At 33.7% G+C, this 23730-nt stretch overlaps 1 protein-coding gene across 1 annotated transcript in view; it reads left to right on the top strand.

Moving 5' to 3' along the window:
- The window catches only part of BRIP1 (BRCA1 interacting helicase 1), a 186060-nt gene that overhangs the window by 37808 nt on the left and 124522 nt on the right, over positions 1-23730 (top strand). Inside the window, exons 7-9 of the mRNA XM_041726192.1 lie at positions 13215-13505; positions 17857-18078; positions 21697-21896. Of these exons, the coding sequence (XP_041582126.1) occupies positions 13215-13505; positions 17857-18078; positions 21697-21896 (713 nt within the window). The remainder of the gene's footprint in view (positions 1-13214; positions 13506-17856; positions 18079-21696; positions 21897-23730) is intronic.

The following is a 23730-nucleotide window of genomic DNA, read 5'->3' as shown; positions in this document are numbered from 1 at the left end:
TTTATTCTTGAAAAGTATATATGCCTATGATATAAAATTGAAAAACAAAAAGGTGTGTGTTAAAAAGTCTCCCACACCCAGTTTCTCAGCCATTGTGTTTCCTGTCCCCAAGGCAATTGTTACTGTTTTTTATGAATCCTACCCAGGATAATAAAAGCAAATATATATGCATATATTATGTTTACATAGTATATATATTATAAAGGTAAATTATACATAATACACATACATACATATATGTATACATGTTACCACTCTTGCACATATATCAAAATCTTGTATCTTTTTTCTTCCCGATTGGTTAGCAAAAATGTCATTTCATTCTACTTTTAATGTGTATTTCTCTTGTTATGAATGAGGTTGAGTATCTTTTCAAATATCTGTTTATTCCTTTTGTCAGGGTTTTTTTTCTTTTTCTTACTATTTTACAGAGTTCTTCAGTATGAAGTTAGACCTTTGTGTTATGAATTACAAAAATCTTTTTGTTTTTTTACATTTTATCATGCAGGAAATTTTTATTTTATTTGAATTTTTCAGTCTTTTATGGTCTCTGGGTTTTGGTCACACTTAGAAAGACCTTTCTCAGATGATTTAAACATTTTTCAGTTGTTATATTTAAATCTGAAATGTATTCTGGTGAATAGTATAAGATAGGAACATAATTTTTGCTCCCTTGGATTGCTACTCAGTTATTCCAACATCATTTATTGATAGTTCTTCTTTTCCCTACTAATTTGAGATGCAACCTTTTTGACTTTATGATGTTCTAGATTTTTTAAAGTATCTGGTTCTACTTCTGGACTTTCTATTTTCTTTTCCATCAATCCACACTGTTTTGATTACTGTACGTATTAATATTCTGTATGTTTAGTTCTGCCTTATTATCTATTTAGTTATTCATCCTTGTTTATTTTTACGTATATATTTTAGACTTAGACTGCCTAGCTAAAAAAAAATTCCTTTTTATTTTTTTATTTTTTTATTTTTATTTACTTATGATAGTCACAGAGAGAGAGAGAGGCAGAGACACAGGCAGAGGGAGAAGCAGGCTCAATGCACCAGGAGCCCGACGTGGGATTCGATCCCGGGTCTCCAGGATCGCGCCCTGGGCCAAAGGCAGGCGCCAAACCGCTGCGCCACCCAGGGATCCCTAAAAAAAAATTCTTGATATATTTCTTAGATTATTTGGAAGAGTTCAGTTTTTTATGATGTCTTTCTATTTAATATTTAAGACCATGCTTTGTTTCCATTTGCTTTTTTTTTTAAATTTCCTTCAGTAGTGTTAAGTTTCTTACCAACTTTTTTTTTTCAGGTTTAATGAGGTGTAATTGAGAAATAAAATGATAAGATATTTAAAGTATATATCATGATGACTTGATATACATATAGTTTGTGAAAGGATTTGCCTCATCTAATTAAAACATACTGTTACTACTTAAATAAATATATTTTTAAGTTGATTCCTAGAGAATTTATCTCTCCTTTCTATATAATTGGGATTTTGATCTTTAATTGCATTTTCTAACTTGTTATGGTTTTATATATAAAGATTATTGATTGCTTTTTTTTTTTACTGAACTACATTTACGATGTTTTTTTACCAAACCACATCAATGAATTCTTTTATTTTAATAGTTCCAATAAATTTTCTTAGCTTTTCCAAGTATGTAATCATATGCTCTGTAAACAGTGATGATTTTATCTCCTTCACAATTTTATATAATACCTTCCAAAGTTATGTGTAATAATAGTAATGGAAGAATCATATCTATTATCCAGAATAGGACAGTTTTGAGAATGGAGGTGGTAGGGGGCATTATTAATAATAAATTGTAAAAGTAGGTATAAACTGAGATTCTTCCAGGCATATTGAGAAATAATGGTCATCATTGTCTTCTTTGAGACATTAATGAGAAAGCTTCTAGGGTTTCTTCCTTAAGGATGAAAGTGGCTTTTGAAAATTACATATATATATGTATATACACACATATATACATATGTAAAATTCATATAGAAATTAAATGGAAATCATATATAAATATGTTAAATTATATGTTATAGGTTTATATGTAAATTATAGATTTAATTAAATATTATACATATAATTTTTGTCATGGTTGAGAATCATTTCTATTCAGCATTTTCATCAAGAATGAATATTAAACTATGCATATGAATATGATTTTTCACATTTTTTAATACATGAAACTATATTAAGTTAACTGAATTATCCTTTTGTTCTTGAATTCTTGGTTGTGTGTATGTGTACACGTGTACAAGAATCCTATTTGTTATTACATTTAGAATTCATTTTTTTTTATCTTCATATTTTTCATTAGAAAAAGTTTATCTTGATTTGCTTTAGAATCAATGTTGTACTTGTTTTATAAAAAAGAATTTGTAAATTTTCCTTACTTTAAAAATATTAAGAAAATTTCATACACAAAGCCAACAGAGGACTGTTGATATGAGGATATAATGAACCCCCTTGTGCCCATTACTCAGCTTTTACAGTTATTAATATTTTGCCATTTTACCTCCTCTATTTGTTTTATTTACCCTTTGCCATTATTTTTTTTTTCTTTTTTTTGGAGGGGGATCAAAAGAGGAAAGAGTGAGGAACTGGGACTTATTTTTTTTCAAAGGTTTTATTTTTAAGTAATCCCTAAACCCACTGTGCTTAAACTGACTGAGCTACTCAGGCATCCCCAATTATCTCTCTTTATAATAATGGATCAGGATCATGTTTTCATGTCACCTAATATTCTTTTGCATCATTTTTAATGACTACATTGCATTTTGTTGATTGACTGTTCTTATAATTTATGTTTATAGTCTGTGGCTGGATATTTAGGTGAGTCATTTTCTTTCACTATGCTAGTTATTTAGTGGGTTTTATTAAGTTGAAGACTCAGAGACTATGTCAATTTAGGGAAAGTTTCTTGTTATTGCGTGATAATTTCAACCCTTAATCAGGAATGATTTCTTTTGAAGAAGTAGAAGCCCACTAAAAGTATGGTAAAACAGTAAATACAGTTGCCCTTATTAGAACTCAAAAGTTTTTAGGAAACTTTTTTCTTTTCTGTGGGGCCTTGAGTTAGTCTTCTCTGCCTCTCTCTGTAGAATTCTCTCATTTTTTTCTCCGTGATGTGAGTTTACCATAACATCACAGAATGGAAGCCTTGAAGTCTTATGAAAGGCTTGTCTGTTCTTCTTGTTGTCTGTTCCCTATAGTTAATCTAAATGCCCCAGTTACAAGTTCCTGGGAAGGTGAATGTTACTGGTCTTGCTATGCCTAGGAGTATTTTGGGCTTGGTCATGTGTTATGATGTCTACCTTTTTAGCAGGGGCTAAAGATGATGAACTCTTTTACAAATATAGGGTTGGGGCACCTGGGTGGCTCAGTTGGTTAAGCGTCCAAATCTTGATTTTGGCTGGGGTCATGAACTCAAGGCCATGATATCGAGCCCCGTATCAGCTCCACACTCAGTGTAGTCTGAGTGTAGTCTGCTTGTCCCTCTCCCTCTACCCGCTTGCACTCTCTGTCTTTCAAATAAATAAATCTCAAAAATAAAAAAGAATATAGGGTTGGACATGTCTAAAAAGGTGCCTAACACAACATCTTTATCATGTACACTAAATTCTTATATATATATAAAATACATATCATTCTTGTCCATCTTCCTTTCCAGATATTTTTTGGTTACTCTAATTTGTTTTCCAATTAAATTTAGAACCTGTTGTAGTATTTTAAAACTTCATTGATAGGGTTTATGGCCACATACAACTGTTTAATTAAAATTAAAATGTGGCTCCTTAGTTGCACTAAGCACATTTCCAGTACTCACTAGCCCCAGGTAGTAGTTAGTGGCAAGTGTATTGAATAGTGCAAGTAGAGAGCATTCCATCATTGCAGAAAGTTTTATTGCGTAGTGCTGCCTTCGAGCCTTGTATATTGATAATAACTTATCTGTATTGTAATGCTCGTGAAAAAGTAAAAAATCTCTATTTTGTGTAGGTTTTACTTGTAGCATTTTGGTCAATTATGTGGGGACGATGATGTCATAGGATAGCTTTGTTTTCTCATTTTAAAAGATTCATTGAAGGAAGTTTGAAAAATATGTAAGTGCAGTTGGATTAATTTTCACCAGCCAAATAATACATCTTTTTACCACAGTTTCTTTATTCCTGGGTTCTATTTGATTCATACCTGATTATTTGGATTTCATAATCAATGTAGTTTTGTTCAAGAAGATCACATAAGTATTTTTCTGGTATCACATCGAGAGGTACATTGATGCCAGTTTGTCTGACCACTGTATCATTTGACCATTTGGTTAAACTGATGATTACTAGGTGTCCATGCTAAAGGCACATTTTTCTTTTCAGTTAATAAGTAATCTATAGGGTGATATTTGGAGGCTGTGTGAATATCTTGTTCCCCAACAACTTTTCACTCAATGATTTTAGCATCCATTTAGGTAGCTCTAGGGTATCAGTTTTTACATAGGAGTTGCAAAATGATGATTTAAAAAATTCTTTCATTCTGTTTACATACAATATTTAGCTGACATTCTGTTCTTTAAGGGGGAGCTTTCTCTTTTCCCCTCATATTCTTTGATTCTTCTTTTTCTTCTCTATTTGTTGTAAACACCCCACGTAGGTCCCATGAATTGGCCAGTGTGACTTACTATGTCTTGAGACTTCTGTGTAAAGTGCTGTTAAACCAAGAGAATTTTTGGTTTCTAGCAGTCTGGTCATTTTTATCATGTATTTATTCTTAAAATAAGAATTTTTATAGGATATAATTGTTAAAATTTATGTAAAAAATTATACCACTTTGGATCTTTTTTGATTAATTGTACTGAAACATAAACTTTTCAGAAACTGGGGTAACTGTGTTAAGGAATTCCCATTTACACCAGGCAAGAAAGTAAACAGTAAGTGGAGAGTAGGGTAACAAACACTTATGGTATCAAGAAACAACCGTGAAAAGGATCTGTCTTAATGTGCTAGCCCATTGCAGTTTAACATATTGCTTACAACCTTCACAATAGAATTTGAGTGACTTCAGTTACACATTCCAGGAGACTGGCAGTCTGTTACAATCAGAGTCTGAACTTTAGAGCAGGCTAATTTACAGCGATGGGATGAAGAAAGTTGTGGATTTGTATTACACACTCTCACCTGACACTGTATCTGATCCCTTACCTGCTGATTGACATCTTGAATGAGCTCTTTGAAGCAAGTTCCAGCTTAATTAAAACGTTTGCTTGGTTAGCAGTGATCTGTGAAAGCCTGTGATAAATATTGAATCAGGTTCACCTGCTGGTTGCTGTGAGTGGATAAACAGCTGCTTTGTGCAGTTTAATCATGAAACTGGCAGTAGAATACTACTGTTTGAATTTTTAAAAATAGTTGAAAAGGTATAGTCATGTCACTTTTGCTATCTTACTAGAGTGTATGCTTATGTGAGATTTTGTACAACAGGCATTCGGTACCTGTTTATTTTAAATTTTTTAAAGATTTTATTTATTTGTACATGAGGGACAGAGAGGGAGAGAGAGGCAGAAACATAGGCAGAGGGAGAAGCAGGCTCCATGCAGGAAGCCCAATGTGGGACTCTATCCTGGGACTCCGGGATCACACCCTGAGCCAAAGGCAGATGCTCAACCATCGAGTCACCCAGGCATCTCTCAGTACCTGTTTAGATGGCTTGGACAACAGCAATTGGTTGATAAAGATTAACAATAAACCCTCTTTTTTATGCCTCAAAGATTGTAGTATAAGTCTGTCTTCATTGGCTTTTTACCACTAGCTTTTTATGTGCATGGCATTCTGAAATGAAAAAGAGCAATATTTTGCTTTTTTGCCAAGTTAAATGGTAGATGAAAATGATCCTGTTAAAGCTTTGTGTTTTGCTTTTTAAATGTTTGTTTGTTTGTTTATTATGTATGAGAAACAGGCAAAGGGAGAACCAGGCTCCTCGTGGGGAGCCCAGTGCGGAACTCGATCCCAGGACCCTGGGATTACGCCCTGAGCTGAAGGCAGATGCTCAACCAGTGAGCCAACCAGGCATCCCTGAAACTTTGAGATTTAAGTTTATGAATTCAAACTTTCCCACAGAAGTTGTTATTATGTATTTTATAACAACCTGAGGAACTCTTTTAGATTTTTTTTCATCTCTAAAATGGAGTTAGAAGTAAACAGTGGCAATAAACGAAGTGTTTTAGAATTATGTTAATATTAGGTAATTAACAAACATAAAAGAGAAATTAATTTACAAGCAGTGGAGGAACCTTTGTAAAATTGTCTTCTTTGGGTTATCAATTTGTTCATTCCCTTACCGAATAAATTTGACCAAGTTCGTTGTAAAGAAAATGCTGTTTCTGTTTGATTTTCATTATAAAATCAGACATAAGTTCTGGAATACAGAGCTCACCCAGTAAATCATAGTCTTCTTGACCACCTGAGGAAAGTTTGTACTTACTTTTTGGAAATGCACTCAAAATTGTGTCTGTAGTTTTGGGTGATCTCAAACCCTGTCTCCTGTAACAGTTCATGGACCCTAAATTAAGAACCTATTTCCTAATAAATTAGGTTGAAACATTTTGGTCAAGAGGTATTAAGATGAAAGCTATTCTGCTTTCTTTCTTTCTTTTTTTTTTTTTTCTTTTTAAGATTTTATTTATTTATTCATGAGAGACACAGAGAGAGAGGCAGAGGCCCAGGCAGCCGAAGAAATAGGCTCCATGCAGGGAACCCGACTCGGGACTCAATCCCAGTTCCCCAGGATCACCCCCGGGGCTGAAGGTGGCGCTAAATCACTGAGCTACCCAGGCTGCCCACTATTCTGCTTTCATAAGCTGCTGAGGAAGAACCAGAGTAGACTGCATTTGCTGTGCTAGGTTTCTTTTGAAGTACTGGTTAACATTTTCAGGTGTATTGTCTATTATAATCCTTAGCTCTAAAAATTATCTACTACAGTGGGGGTTCCTAATTCTGTATCTAAAGTTTTATAGTTTTATTCCTATCATCAATTTGTTTGGAATTTTATGGGGAGAATAAAATTTAATTTCTCTTCGGTCTGCTCAACATTGTTTTTTTTTTTTTATGTTTATGTTGATACCTGCAACTCTGGGTTTATTTTTTTCATTATAGACAGTATCATATTGATTGAAAAAAATCCACAATTTATCCATTCTTCTGTTGATACGTTTAGCTTGTTTTCCTCACTATTAAAACAATGCTGCAAAAAATATCCCTATTGTATTTGTCTTAATGTGCAAGAGTTTCTCTCATATATATACTTAGCAGTGTCATGCTGGATCAGAGTGTCTATGTATCTTTGATTCACTAGATCAACAGTTTACAAAGTGATGTGTCACCTTATACTTGTGTCAGCAGTGTGTGAGAGTTGCTTCATATCTTCTCTAACATCCTATCTGATAGGTGGGAAATGGAATCGAATTAGGATTTTAATTTGCATTTTCCTAATTAGTTATGAAGTTAAGCATTAAATTACATTTCTTTTCTGATGTTTATTGGCCTTTCAGCTATTCTCTTCTGTGATTTTTTGTTGTTGTTCTTGGCCATCTAGGGATTGGTCTTTTAAAATTCATTTGTTGAAATTCTTCATATGTTACGGATCCTGGTTCTTGGTTATATACAGTGCAAATATCTTCTCTTAGTCTGTGCTTCTTTCTTTCTTTCTTTCTTCCTTTCTTTCTTTCTTTCTCTCTTCTCTCTCTTTCTCTCTTTCTTTTATAAAGTGGAGCGCTACTTTAAATAGAAATTTTACATTTTAACGAGATTGCGTTTTTAATCATTGTGTTTTTGGTATGTTAAGAAACCTTTCCCCACATTGGGATCATAAAAATATTTTCTTTTCTTTTTTTTTTTTTTTTTAAATTTTTATTTATTTATGATAGTCACAGAGAGAGAGAGAGGCAGAGACACAGGCAGAGGGAGAAGCAGGCTCCATGCACCGGGAGCCTGACGTGGGATTCGATCCCGGGTCTCCAGGATCACGCCCTGGGCCAAAGGCAGGCGCTAAACCGCTGCGCCACCCAGGGATCCCATAAAAATATTTTCTTATACAGGGCCAGAAACCTTATTTACCACAAAACATAAAATATTTACTCTCTGACCCTTTACAGAAAAAGTTTGTTGTTATGTGCTTTAACGAGTCTCTTAATTGAGAATTTTGTTGTTTTTTTTCTTGAGGGTTAAAGTGTAAATCTTGTTAGAAAATATTTGATTTAAATGTCAACCAATAATAAGTTAAAATAGTTTTTTGAAGTAAATTTTATAGCATACCCTTAGGAATATTTTGTAATTGCATTCAGTAAATAATGCACTTAGAGTACTGACTTTAAACATGTCTCTAATTCATGAATGAAACTGGTATTGATAAACTCCAAAAACTGCTTTGTAGAATAATTAAGGAGAAACATTGTCAGTGAGATGAGGTGACCCTTGTCCTTCTACTTGGCTTGACAGATCGGGAATTCTAATATTTCTTGAGTGAATGAATGAGATAGTATATATATAGTGTTTAGCACAGGAACAATCTTAATGACTGATAGTTATTATTATTATTTTTTAAAGATTTTATTTATTCATGAAAGAGAGAGAGTCAGAGGCATAGGCAGAGGGAGAAGCAGGCTCCATGCAGGGAGCCTGACGCGGGACTCGATCCCGGGTCTCCAGGATCACGCCCTGGGCCGAAGGCAGGTGCTAAACCGCTGAGCCGCCCAGGAATCCCCAGTTATTATTAATAATGAATATATCAGGATATGTGTTTGTTGCTCACAACTATAAAGTGCCCCAGTTATTAGTATAACAAAATGATTTTTCTTTTTGGCCTTGAAAATAACAGATTGCTGTGTACTTTTTCTTTTAAAAGGTAAACTTTTTATTTTGAAGTACCTTTTTGACATATGAAGAACTTCAAATTAGGACATCAGTTATGCATCCTTTGGATAAATACAATGTGGTACATGTATAGTACTTGACTTGGGGACATTAGTCACAGTCCACCAATTAAAAAAAACTTAAGTTATAGTCATGTGAAAAACAACGTATTTAATGAGTGAGTTATATAAAGAAATGTAAGACATAGTTTCTCTCCTCAAGGAATTTGCAGTGTGATTGAAAGACAATACATGAACATGTGGAAAGTTCCAGAAAAGTATGTAATTATTTCATGGACCTAGTTTTCCCTTTATTTCCTACAAATAAAATTCTTTTTGGTCTTTTTTCCTCATTCTTATATACTCTCTCATATACTTATTTTTCATACAAATATTCCCCTTTATGTCTATGTTTAGAATCAGTTCATAGCGTCCTTTTAGGTTACCTAATTTTATGAATTAGCAAAATAGCTTCTCTGCCAATACAATAGTTTCTAGCTATTCCTTTATTATTTTCCATTTTTAAAATTTACAGTCACCATGCTCATTTTTATTTTTCAATTATTTAGGCATAGTAATTTTTATGTTGTTGTTCTTATGGGGAGAGGTTGGAGAAAATTATAAAACTTCAGACCTCGACATTGTATCTTAAACTACTTGAACTTGTAATTTTGTGAAAGGAATAGTGGGAAGGACTCAGAATTTGGCCTTTCTTTTAAGATCAAGTCTTACAATCTTTATCCTTTCAAAAAATTTAGATACTTGTTTCTATATAATAAGAGAATAGGTAGGAATTGTTATACTTGAAAAGAATTTTCTAAAATCCTTTGTTGTTGACCTTCTAAGAATAGTTTTGACTATTGTAAATTTGAAATTTATTTTTAAACAATTGACTCCTACATCTGGAAAGAATATAGCTGTCACACCCCCATGTGTCTCTTATGTTTCTCTTTATGGATGTAGGCTCCATGCTCAACGTGGGGCTTGAACTCCTGACCCTAAATTCAGGAGTCGCATGCTCCACTAACTGAGCTAGCCAAGTGCCCCTATAGTTTTTTTGTTTGTTTGGTTGTTTTTTTCTCTTTAAATAATAATGGAATTTTGGTGTTATTCTGGTTGAGTTTTCTTGCCTTTTGTTGAAGTAAAAGGACTCTAGACAGTTTCTAGGTATAGAAGTAGCCATCTCTTAAAGAGTTTGGCTCTGCCACTCAGTGTAGCCTATTTCAGGTTTTAGAGATTACAGGTTTTGGAGAGCCTATATGTTTTATCTTTCTTGACATTCAGATGTGTTTGATGAAAGTGAATACTTTTTAATTTATTCTCCGTTTCCTAATGCAATCTCTGTAAATTCAAAGGTCAAAAACAAAAGGAAAGTATCCCTGTGAAAGACAAACCTGATAGCTTGTTAGCAGGAGAAAAACTCAATGAAAGGTACAAAAGTATTTAATTTTGTTCATTTATTATTTCAAGACAGCTAGGTCAAAGGATTTCAGAGAGAGGCCATAAAGTGTTAGCCTATTAGTTGAATTGGAAGATATTATGACCTCCTGCCATTGCTGCTTTCAGCATTCTTTCTCTGGTTTTCCTACAGAATTGAAAGTTGGGGGTTTTCTGATGCAAATAATTCTTTTGCCACTAAAAAAAATGTCTTTTTGAAGTCTCTGTTCTCTTGCCACAGTTTTTTTTTTTCTGTGTTAAATATGACTATACCAAATCCTTTAAATGGAAACCTCAATAGAAGATCACATCTGAAGAAATAATTCCTCTTTAATATTGCAAAGGAAAAAGAATCAACTTTCTTAATTTCCATCTTCTATAATAACTTGCCCAACCACTCACTGAAAAACCATATTCTTGAGAGTCTAACCTCAAATTCGTAGATGACATAATTACTTCAGACCACTGTAAAACATAATGAACAAAAACATGTTTAATATAAAAGTAGTCCTAGTTTATAATTTTCTCAGTTATAGAGTGAAAATAGGATTTAAGGTACCTAAATAAAGCTGATCTAATGGGAAAAGTTTTCTGAAACCTTTCTCTATCTTTTGTTTTGTTAGTTACAGCTACTATCATAACATTTTAAGATAGGGAGATCCTTTTTTAAAATTATTAATGCCAAATTCATCCCTTTTAAGAAGTAAAAAGTTCTAATACAAAACAAGTTATAAAACTATGTAATAACATTCCTTTTTATTTGAAAAAATTATATGGGAGATATATATGAAGGTCTAAGTTATATATTAAATTATTTGTCATAGGTGGTTGACTTATTTTGTTTATTTCAATATTGTTTGGACTTTTGGTTAGAAAAAAGAATTAAATATAAGGTGTAGATGAATTAACATAAAATAAAAGGTGTAGATGATAAAGCTTTAAGTGGAATTGATGTTGAAAGTGTTTCATCAGAAAGATTTTCTAAGCCTTGAGAGAAGACCACTTTATTGGATTACTTTTGTGCTTGGATATGATATTTCCATGTAGTATATAGTCATGCATTAGACGTTAGCATTCCAATATTCAATTTAATATTCAGTATTTAATTTATTATATCATAGGAAAGAGATATAGTTTAATTAAGTAAAAAGATTGAAGGTACAGAAAAGTAAACTTAATTCTGCTACCTAGAGTTATCTTAATTCATTTACTAGATTAATTAATTAATGTGATAATTGCAAAGGCCAAAAAAATATTCAGTCAGAAATATCATAATTTGCATTCCATTTTCTGTGTGACCATAAATTGTTGGATATTGCAACATATGTAACATAAACCACATGTCAGCTGTTTCCTGCCTCACTGTTGACAAGAGCCCCATTCATAACTCTTCTTTTTATCCTTTCAGTGAATAAGTAATTATTCAATATAGAAGGCAGGATATTTGGAACAGGCTATTTAATGTGGCAGCACTCTGTAATGAAATCTGCTGCTACTAGCAACCTGAGAAGGGAATGTAACAATTCCAGCATGGCTGTAACTTTATCTGCTTTGACTGACTGTTTATTTGGCACATCAGTGAACCTTTTATCCCAGTGAGTGACAGCTCCAGAAGGGTCACATTTACATCCATTCTATCATGTATTGTAATATTTAATGGCGGACAAGGTTGAGCGAGACTGGGAGTAATTTGAACTTGCTTTTCCACTGAGTTGAGGCTAAAAGACAGCTTGATCCCCAGTATTGTGGTGTAACATACTATGACTTAGCATTTGTTTATGAAGGCTACTCTTACTGATTATAATTTTTTAAAAAAATTGAGTAAAATGGTGTATTTGTTCTATTGAACTAAAACTTTACAGCACATATTCTCTTAAGCAACTAAAACTCTACAGCACAAATTCTCTTAAGCAACTGTGGTATTTAGCTTTTTTTTCCTTCTCAGTCACCATTCCTATAAACTATTTCACAGTATTTCTTTTTAAATGAGGCTACATTTTGTCTCATTTATATAGCAATTGAGGTTGAGGAATGGGTGGTTAATAACCCATGATTCTAATATATAGCATTAAAGTTTTTATTTTATTTTTGAGTGTGGAAACAGAAGAGAAAAATCAGGTAAATAATGGACCAAATTCTTGCTATTCCTTATGATAGTGTGTTTAAGGAGACATTTATCTAATGATTCCAATTATGGAACTGAATTATGAGTAAAATTGTCCAGAAAAAGCTATCCTGAATAATTTTCTGATGGATTTGAATTTCATGACAGGTAATTGAATTTCAGGTATACTTGTTCCACACAAGCAACCTGCCTTCATTATTAAATATTAATAGCATTCATTTGCATCCCTTTGCTAGAGAATAGTTCTCTTGTTTTTAATGATATTTTAGATTCAACTTGATTATTTCTATTTTTTGTAAGTTATTGTTTAAAGTGCTTTTTAAAATATTGGTATAGAATATTTGAATGTGCTATGCCATGAACAAAAAAGCACTATCAACTCTAAACTGTAGTATCATGAGTTCACTTATAGCCTAAGCAAAAATGAAAACTGTCCTCCATTTTGTCTTATTTTTATAATTAGAATTAAAATCTACCTAAAATGTTTGGAATTCAAGAGTTAGAATGATATGTTAGAAAGCCATGCAAATATGGAAACATCGTTTATAACTTTTAGGAGTGCAAGAAAACCAATTTGAAATGGAAAACTTCCAAGTTTTAGATGATGTAATATCTTGACATTTCTCTTTATTTGACAATTGTGATTTATTGCATAGTGGTTCTGATTCTATGAGAGGTTTAATAACATTTTTTGTGATATACCAGACATGAGTTGTCTTTTTTTTCCTTTGTTACAGCCCCCCGGTCACTGTTCCAGGTGTTGTTGTTCTACTAAACAAGGAAGCAGTCAAGATTCCTCAAATACCACTAAGAAGGATCATGGCGGGAAATCCAAGATACCCAAAATATATTTTGGGACACGCACACACAAACAGATTGCTCAGATTACTAGAGAGCTCCGGAGGACAGCATACTCAGGGGTCCCAATGACTATTCTTTCTAGCAGGGACCATACTTGTGTTCATCCTGAAGTAGTAGGTAACTTCAACAGAAATGAGAAGTGCATGGAATTGCTGGATGGAAAAAATGTGAGTAAAGTTATTTTGTTTTAGAGAAAAAAAATACGGCTGAAAAGATTCAATTACTCAATTTTTTACATGTTCATTTTGTGTTTTATATGTGTATTTCCACTGATAATCAAATAACTTATAAAAATCAAATTAATTGCTAGTATTGCTATTTTTTGAAAAAGAATTTTACCACAAGAAAACCTTTCTTCAAGTTTAGAATGATAGATTTTGGTTCTAAAGCTTGGGGGTGTTTAATTCCTTGAAATTAATTTCTGTTTTGGTCAGATGTTTTTTTACCTCTTTGAAATCTCACTATCAAAAATAGTCAAATGTTGGGTGATGTCATAGGAGATAAAAGTATTTAAATAATTTAGTCTAATTTAATCAGTTAATTATTTCGTATATTTAAAACTTCAAGAGAACATAGTTTATTTAGACTCTCTGAGTAAATAAATTTTAGTTGAATGAGAAATATAGTGATTATCCTATCTTTTAATTTTAATACAAATTTCTCTTTCAAAAAATAAATTGAATTATTAAAGTTAAAGATATGTCATTGGTGGTTTTGAAGGCCTCCAGGAAAATCTTTAATACGAATTTGGTCAAGGTAGAAATTGAGAAGTCTTTCTTAGTAAAAACATAATTTTTTTGGCAGTATTAATTTGGTAGTCTGTGTACAGTTTAATAACTTGTTTAGTCTGAAGTTAGAAGTCTGGAATATACTGAGAAATTATTCGTGAACCATAAATTGATAGTCTATGAAATGACCAATGATAAATTAATATACTTTGAAAGTTCTTTCACTAGTATTTTGTCAAACAGAGTTGGTTCCACACAAAAAGCTAGGAGCCATAGCCCCTAGAGTTTCATTTAATTGATATATCACCTTCTACCATGTAATGTGAATAAATTATTTTGTATCATGCATTTCTTTCTCAATGCTTATAAATAATTGAAGATACCTGCTTTTGGTTATTTGTCTTGACTTAATTCTGCCTCAGAATGGTTTGCTCATAGGCATACATGAACATTCTTTTTTTTTTTGTTCCCAAGTCCTTAGGGTAATTTGGTATTGTAATGATGCCCAATTACAAAGTCACTATAGGTGTCTCTGTTTACTGTGGCTGAATTACCAAAGTGAAATGATAAATAGACAACTGACAGTTTGAGTGAAAAAGAGTTTAAAGTGTGATAACACTTCAATTGACAGACTCCTCTCAGGGTTATGTTACACTGCTAAAATGGATGAGCCATTCTGGTTTTGCTATCAGCCTGCACAGGAGTGTCATTCTAAGTGCCCTTAAAGTGTAAACTTTCCGATTTTTTGGCTTGATCCAAAGGCACATGTGTTTTTATTCACTGTTTCTTTTATGAAACTGCTCCTATGATGGAAAAGCAATGCACTTATCTGTTAAAAGTTAATTTTTGTTTCACTTAAGAACAAATAATCTTAACTAGCTCCAGAAATAATTCTAGAAAAATATTTTAGGTATGAAAGAATACGTTTTTTGTGAAGATGGAATTTAACAGTTAATAATCATCTACTCTAAAGGCATCTTGGTGATCATTTTACACAATTACAAGCTTTCAGAATAGTATCAAAGATAGTTGGAATAAAGAAATGATGAATATCATATTATTAAACTCAATCTGTATTGAAGTCAGTATGAAAGATACTTGGCACATTTCCATCTGTTTCTGGACCCTAGAATCAGGATTTTAGAGGTGGAAGAAACCTTAGAAATGGTAGTCTTTGGGTCAGAGGAATCTTTAAAAGGCTTCTGGTTCATTTAGTCTTTTGATGCCTCATCACCTGAGAAAAATGGGCCCTGAGGTTTGCCCAGGGTCTGACAACTAGTTAGCAAGAAAGACAACTTTTCTAATTCCTCGTCATTGTTATTTTGATTACACTAGAAGCAAAACAAAAGATGGCTTGAGGAAGTTGACCCTGTATGGAGGGTAAAAAAAGAAAGTAGAGGGTAAAAAAACACAGTGAGTGAAAGTAATATAGAGAATGAACTAAATAAATAAATAAAGGTTAGGTAAGTCCTTTTCTCAATTCTTATTTTTAGTACCATGGAGAACCAACTAGTAGCATCCCCTTACGTGGCTGAATACGAAGCTTTAGAACTAGTTGTCGTCCCTCAGCTGACCATGCCTTGTTCTTGGATTTGTTGACATTCTTTTATAGGTGATGAACATTTTATGCTTTATTCCATTTCTAGTAATTTCTAGGTCCTTTTGTGAATATAATGAGTACATGTGTTTTGAAAATATAGATTTGGCTGTTGGATAGTTTGTAGATAAGCATACATATATTATATATGTAATATTATTTTCACTTGTTAAGGACCGCAAACTAGGAAAGATAAATATTGGATTTCAAAATCACATTTAATTTTTTTATTGGTGCCTAGAATTAATTAAATAAAAATGACCCATCAGTTTTCAATGACTTAGTCCCAAATGACAATTGAAATAGAAAATAATATATTTATAGTTAGAAGACTCCAAATTACAGAAAGCAATAAAATGAATAGAGGAACTCTCCTTTTTGCTCCTTACATTCTTTTAACCCTTCAGGGAAATTGCTCTAAGGTTTTTTTATATAGTCTTCCAAAACACTTAAAATATGTATTTGCTATAATGTGTATATATTCTTTTAAAAGCCTAAACATATTGGCATATAGACAAATCTGACACGTTTCTTAGGGCTGTATCTTCTACATAAATTTACCATAAGTTGTTTAACATGTCTGCTTCAAAAAAAGAAAAAAAAAAAGTCTGCTTTTGATAGATATTTGGTTTACTTTCAAATTTTTGGCTGTTTAACAGTGCATTATATATATATATGTATATATATATTCACGTTAATGGTGAAATGTTAAAATTTGATAGTTATTGACAAAATATGTGCTTCTAACAGAAGTAATTTATACTTCCACTAATGGTGTACATTTATACTACTAATTTTATACATCTTTTAATGGGATATGAAACACTATTGCTAGGACTGGGTTTTTATCAAGCATCTTATTTTTGATTAGCATATATTGATAAAATTTTTTACTTCTGGTAATAGAATGGCAAAGGACATTAGTAGATAGTACATGAAAGAAGAAATGCAAATTACTGTTTAAGCATGTTAGAATGTTCACAGAGTACAATAGCAGTGTTAAACCTTGCTAGAAGGAATAAAAAACACAAATCAAAGCAAGAAGATTCTAGTTTTTAACCTTTAAAATAGGTAAAGATAATATTAGTGTTGATAAAGATACAGAAAAAGTGATGTAAAGTGGTATACACTTTCTGGAGGATAATTTGGTGGTATAGTTTTCATGAAGCTTAAAAATACTTTATACTGTTGGATCCCATAATGCCATTTCTAAAAATGTATACTAAGAAAATATTTAGAAATGTGCATAAAAGTGCTCATTGCAGCATTATTTATAATGCAAAAATTGGTAACAGTCTAAATGCCCAACAATAACGAAACGGTTTATAACCATTAACACAATGTACATATGTGGACACTGATGAAAAACTACTTAGTGATGTGAGAAAATATTTCTGATAGGATTTTTAATAAAATCAGATGGAGGGAAAAAAAGTGATTCCAGTTTTATAAAAAATGTTTATTATGGCTAACTTGTTAATCCTTGATGCCTTGGGAAACTGCTTTGTTTTCATTATTTTAATATTGGGTCACATTTTAGAGATGTATCCATATATACATATGTACAGAAGAAGTATAAATGAAATACATCAAAATGTTACTAGTACATGCTTTATGTGATAGAATTATAGATAATTTAGTGGGGTTTTTTTGGTACTCTTTTGTATCTTACAGATATTTTGTAGTGAACACTGTTTTTTTTCCCTAAGACATCCCCCCCTCCTTTTCTCCTTTCTTATTTCCTTTCTTTTTACTTATTTATATTTACTTAGGTAATACTATCTCATGGCTCAAACTGAAAATGTACAAAAGTGTCTATAGAGAAAAATCTCACTCCTGTCCCCAAGTCACTTAGCTGTCATCTTTGAAAGCAAACAATGATACCATTGTTCTTGTGTATCCTTCAAGAAATATTTTTGCCAATATCACTTGAATCAGAACAGTGGCACAACAAGCATAATTAAAAACAGTTTTTTCAGGTGAATTCAGGGTATCTAGAGCTATACTGATCTGGAGCTCTATATGAGTCAACTAACAGTTTCTTTAAAATGGTTGTGATTGCGGATATAATTTCTCTCCTGTAATATCTTTGCCTTGTGGCTTTAATGATGTTCTGAGAATTCTGAGATAAATTTGTTTTATTCCTTTGTTCCAGCATTGATTCACATTTCAGTAACACATATTTGTTTTTAGGGCAAATCCTGCTATTTTTATCATGGTGTACATAAAATTAGCAATCAACACACATTACAGACTCTGCAAGGGATGTGCAAAGCCTGGGATATAGAAGAACTTGTCAGCTTGGGAAAAAAACTAAAAGCATGTCCGTATTACACAGCACGAGAACTAATAGAAGATGCTCACATAATATTTTGTCCTTACAACTATCTTCTAGATGCACAAATAAGGGAAAGTGTAAGTAGCTATGTGAAAATTAGAACTTTTCTCCTACTTACTAAGATACAAATGATCAATGTAAAGCTTTTAGATGTTTTACTTTTCACTTTATTTTTTGCTTTATATTTATATAAATGTATAAGCAGATTAGAGTACTGAAAACATATACCGAGGTATATTAAAAACTGAGTTTTAGATCTTGTCATTTTAATGTCCAAAGTAACTCATACTTTTAAGGACCCAGTACTGAAGTAGAATTTTGATGGGGATTTTCAGCCTTGTTAATAATGATATTGATAATTATTTGTTTTTGGACGTGATAATTCTTTGTTGTGGTGGTTTATCTTGTGCACTGTAGGATGCTTAGCAGCATTTCTGGTTTTATCCACTAGACACCAGTGACACCCTTGTAGCTGTCACAATCAAAGATGTCTCCAGGGCAGTCCGGGTAGCTCAGTGGTTTAGCACCACCTTCAGCCCAGGGCGTGATCCTGGAGACTCTGGATTGAGTCCCACGTCAGGTTCCGGATTGAGTCCCTGCGTGGAGCCTGCTTCTCCCTCTGCCTGTGTCTCTGCCTCTCTGTCTCTCTCATGAATAAATAAATCTTTAAAAAAAAAAAATGTCTCCAGACATTGCCAGATATAACCTGTGGGGCAAAATTACCCCCAGTTGAGACCCAATAATAACTATCACTCCTTCCATTTATGAATAGTCAGAATTATTTTAAAACATTCATATGAAGAATCTGTAGTTTGAAGAACTTTGTGGGGAGAATATGTACACTATGCAAATTATGCTTTGTGAGTTTTTGAGAAATAAAGTTTGGATATAACATTTGTAATTTTGTGAGTTTTTGAGAAATAAAGTTTGGATATAGCATTTGTGTTTATTTGCATGGGTCTTCTTAGAACCATCCAGTTGTTACAGCATCAGACAAAAAGTAATTAACTTAGGTGCCTCCTTCAGTTGGGCGCCTGACTCTTGATCTCAGCTCAGGTCTTGATCTCAGGGTCATGAGTTTGGACTCCGCTTTGGGCTTCATACTGGGCATGGAGCTTACTTAAAAAAAAAAAAAGTGAATAACCTGGTATATTCACCTATTATTCCTCTCTTTAGATCTGACTGCACAACTCTCATTAGCTTTCTATTTAAGCTTAAAATTAATAGGCATTATTATGTTAACTATCCCTGTCCTACCTCTTCTTTGGTTGCCTCTTTGCTAGGCTCCTTTCATTTGAGCCACTTGTACATATCAGTGGCAGGTCAGTCTTCCTAGTATTACTTTTATTACATCCTTCTTCTGATTAAAAAATCTGTTGCACTCTTGGCTCATGGGATAAAGTCTATATCTTTTTAAATATTAGTTATTTAATTTTAAATTCAGTTAATTAACATACACTATATTATTGGTTTCAGAGATAAAGGTATTCAGCAGTCTTATATAATACCCAGTGCTGGGGGATCCCTGGGTGGCGCAGCGGTTTGGCGCCTGCCTTTGGCCCAGGGTGCGATCCTGGAGACCCGGGATCGAATCCCACGTCAGGCTCCCCATGCATGGAGCCTGCTTCTCCTTCTGCCTGTGTCTCTGCCTCTCTGTGTGTGTGTGTGTGTGACTATCATAAAAAAAAAAAAAAAATACCCAGTGCTCATCACATCAGTGCTGTCCTTAATGTCCATTACCCAGTTACTCCATCCCTTCATCCCTCTCCCCTCCAGTAACCCTCAATTTGTTTCCTATGATTAAGAGTATCTCTTATGATTTGTCTCCCTCTCTGACTTCATCTTGTTTTTGTTTTTACCTCCCTTCTTCCAGGATCCTCTGTTTTGTCTCTTAAATTCCACATAAGAGTGAGATTATATGATAATTGTCTTTCTCTGGTTGACATTTCATTAGCATAAAACCATCTAGTTCCATCCACATTGTTGCAAATGGCAAGATTTCATTTTTGATGGCTGAGTAGTATTCCATTGTATATGTATACCACATCTTCTTTATCCATTCATCTGTCAATTAATGTCTGTATCTGCTAAGCTTACTCTCAAGATGCTCAATAGTCTGGCTTAGATCTGCCTTCTCAGACATTTCTGCTACAAACTCCCAACTTAGCCCCTTCAAAAATTACCTCATAGTCCCCTGAGAATATCTTGTTCTTAACTGTATCTCTGCTTTTGATGATGCCTATATTGAAGTGCACTCCTCCTTTTGCTTTCCAAATCCAAATTCTACTCACCTCTTAATTATTTATTTATTTGGGAGAGCAGGGAGGGCACAGTGAAAGAGAGAGATCTTAAGCAGACTCCACGCCCAGTGAGGAACCCGATGTGGGGCTTGATCTCATGACCCTAAGATAAATGACCTGAACTGTAATCAAGAGTCAAATGAATGCTTACCTGACTGAGCCACCCAGGGACCTTTCTACTCATCTTTTTAAATGCCAGTACATTTCCTATTCTTTCATGGTTCTTTTTCAGTCATCGTCAACTTTCTGTATATTTTTTCCTCGGAATAACTCACTGGCAATTGTTTTTTAACATTTCTTTGTATTAGCCAGGACTCTGAATTGCAAGTGACACAAACCCAGCTTCAGTAGAGCTTAAGAAAAAATGCTTGGCTGACTTTATTGTGATGGCTTTATTCTCAGACAGTTTCTTTCCAGTTGGAACAAAGATAACCACAAATAGCCACCTAATCTGGAAAAAATTCATGATCTTATATTCATCACTCCAAATTTCTCTGATTGGCCTCCCTTAAATCTCATCTTCACTCTTCAACCCGTGACCACAGAGGGATGGAATACTTTATTTAATTGACAAACCTGGGGCACCTGGGTGGCTCAGTGGTTGAGCATCTGCCTTTGGCTCAGGATGTGATTCTGGGGTCCTGCTTCTCCCTTTGCCTGTCTCTCTCTTTCTCTTTCTCTTTCTCTTTCTCTTTCTCTTTCTCTTTCTCTTTCTCTTTCTCTTTCGCTCTCTCTGTGTCTCTCATGAATAAATAAATAAAATCCTTAAAAAAAAAAAATAACTGACAAACCTGGATTCTGAGTCTATGTTTTGAGGGTGGTTATATCCCTTGATTAACGGATTAACAGTTCTATCAACACCACATGGCGTCTGGGAAAAACAATTCTCAAAATGAAGGATAGTAGGAACAACTAAAATGAAACAGATAAATGCTGTATTTATATTAGTATTTTCAGAGTCTCTTGAATATTGTATAATTATTTAATTTTAAAGTTTTTTTTTTGTTCCTCTTTTAAAATTATGTCAGAGATTGCTTCATAGTGAGATTTTTATATCCTTTTGTGTGGCCAGCTGTACTTTAATCCAGATTCACTTAACATGTATTTTGGTTGATAAGTTTGTAAAGTATTTTGAGAATGAAAAATGGGAAACTGTAATGTTGAGCTAATATTTGTTAGCCTCATTAGTGCTTTAAAAGTGTTAAGACCAAAAAAAAAAAAAAAAAAGTGTTAAGACCTAGAATCAGTTACTTATATAATTATTCTTGCCACATTGGCCTATAATGTGAAGTTTTATTTATTTATTTTTTAATGTGAAGTTTTAAATGAAATATCTTGCCTACTGCTGTTAAGTGCATTTTACTGAATGTTTTACAGAATTCTTTTGTCTTATAGATGGATATCAATCTGAAAGAACAGGTTGTCATTTTAGACGAAGCTCATAACATTGAAGACTGTGCTCGGGAATCAGCAAGTTATAGTGTAACAGAAGTTCAGCTTCGGTTTGCTCGAGATGAACTAGATAGCATGGTCAACAATAATATAAGGAAGAAAAACCATGAACCCTTACGAGCTGTGTGCTATAGCCTAATTAAGTAAGAACATTTGTTTAACAGTGTCATTTTTGCTGCCTTTGTATTAAAAACATGTTTTATTATGCCATAGTATTTTTTTTTTAAGGTTTTATATATTTATTCACGAGAGATGCAGAGAGAGAGGCAGAGACACAGGCAGAGAGAGAAGCAGGCTCCTTGTGTGGAGCCCAATGTGGGACTGAATCCTAGGACTCCAAGATCACGCCCTGAGCCAAAGGCAACCACTGAACCACACAGGTGTCCTATATGCCATAATATTTTAATTAGTAAACTTTGAACTGGCAACTTAGGAAATAGATTGTTCCTTGCCTGTTAAACTTTTAGAAATAGGCCAGTCCAAACTTTTGTCTCGTTCAAAAGAATATAATAATAGATTTTTAAATTGATAATTATTAATTTGATTTCTAATTTAACAGAATAATTTAATAGCCTCCTGTATGATATATATGACATTGGGCTGAACATAAACTGAACATTAACATATTTTAAAATTTTGGGGCAGCCTGGGTGGCTCAGCAGTTTGGTGCCGCCTTCAGATTGGGTCCTGTGTCTGGCATGGAGCCTGCTTCTCCCTCTGCCTATGTTTCTGCCTCTCTCTCTCTCTCTCTCTCTCTCTCTCTCTCTGTGTCCCTCATAAATAAATAAATAAAATCTTAAAAAAATTTTTTTTGGATTATGCTTTATTTTTAAGATTTTATTTATTTATTCATGAGAGACACACAGAGAGAAAGACAGGTAGAGGGAGAAGCAGGCTTCCTGCAAGGAGCCCAATGTAGGACTCGATCCTGGGTCCTGGGATCACTCCCTGAGCCAAAGGCAGATGCTACACCACTGAGCCACCCAGGCGTCCCTGGATTATGCTTTAATTTATTGCTTTATCTTTCAGTTTGAGTAGGGTTCTGTTTTGAGTTTTAATTAGCCAGGATTTCAATACTCTAAAATAACAGATATAGTAATACTTTTATTAAAGTTTACATTGAATTTTTTTTTTAAAGATTTTATTTATTTATTCATGAGAGACACAGAGAGAGAGAGGCAGAGACACAGGCAGAGGGAGAAGCAGGCTCCTCCATGCAGGGAGCCCACTGTGGGACTTGATTCTGGGTCTCCAGGATCACGACCTGAGCCAAAGGCAGACATTTAACCACTGAGCCACCCAGGCATCCCTGAATTCCTTTTTATTAGACATTAGGTTTTGGTGGGTTTTTAAATGATTTTCTCTCTCTTTTTTTTAAGATTTTATTTATTCATGAGAGACACAGAGAGAGAATGAGAAAGCGACAGGCAGAGACACAGGCAGAGGGAGAAGCAAGCTCCATGCAGGGTGCCCAATGTGGGACTCATTCCGGGGACTCCAGGATCACACCCCAGCCAAAGGCAGGCACTAACCGCTGAGCCACCCAGTGATCCCAGACATAAGGTTGTTAATCTAGAATCTCTTTATCTTTTTTTTTTTTTTAAGATTTTATTTATTTATTCATGAGAGACACACAGGGAGAGACAGAGACATAGGTAGAGGGAGAAGCAGGCTCCTCATGGGGAGCCTGATGCGGGACTTCATCCCAGGACCCTGGGATCACCCTCTGAGCCGAAGGCAGACTTTCAACTACTGAGCCACCCAGGTACCACTAGAATCTCTTTATCTTAGATCTTGACCCTCTATCTTATTCCATTCATTGCAGCATTTTTCTGTTCATAGTATATTTAAAATTTTTTGAAGGTTACATAGTCACATGTTTGAATATAAAAGATATAGAAATTTATGTTGTAAAACTCCTTCCAACCCCATTCCCTGTCTGCATAGGTCCTCTCCTGAACAAGTTTAACATTCAGT

The sequence above is a fragment of the Vulpes lagopus genome, chromosome 12, assembly GCF_018345385.1.
Source record: "Vulpes lagopus strain Blue_001 chromosome 12, ASM1834538v1, whole genome shotgun sequence".
NCBI classification, from domain to species: domain Eukaryota; kingdom Metazoa; phylum Chordata; class Mammalia; order Carnivora; family Canidae; genus Vulpes; species Vulpes lagopus.
The sequence above is the reverse complement of the archived record's forward strand: the minus strand, read 5'-3'. Positions and strand labels throughout refer to the sequence as shown.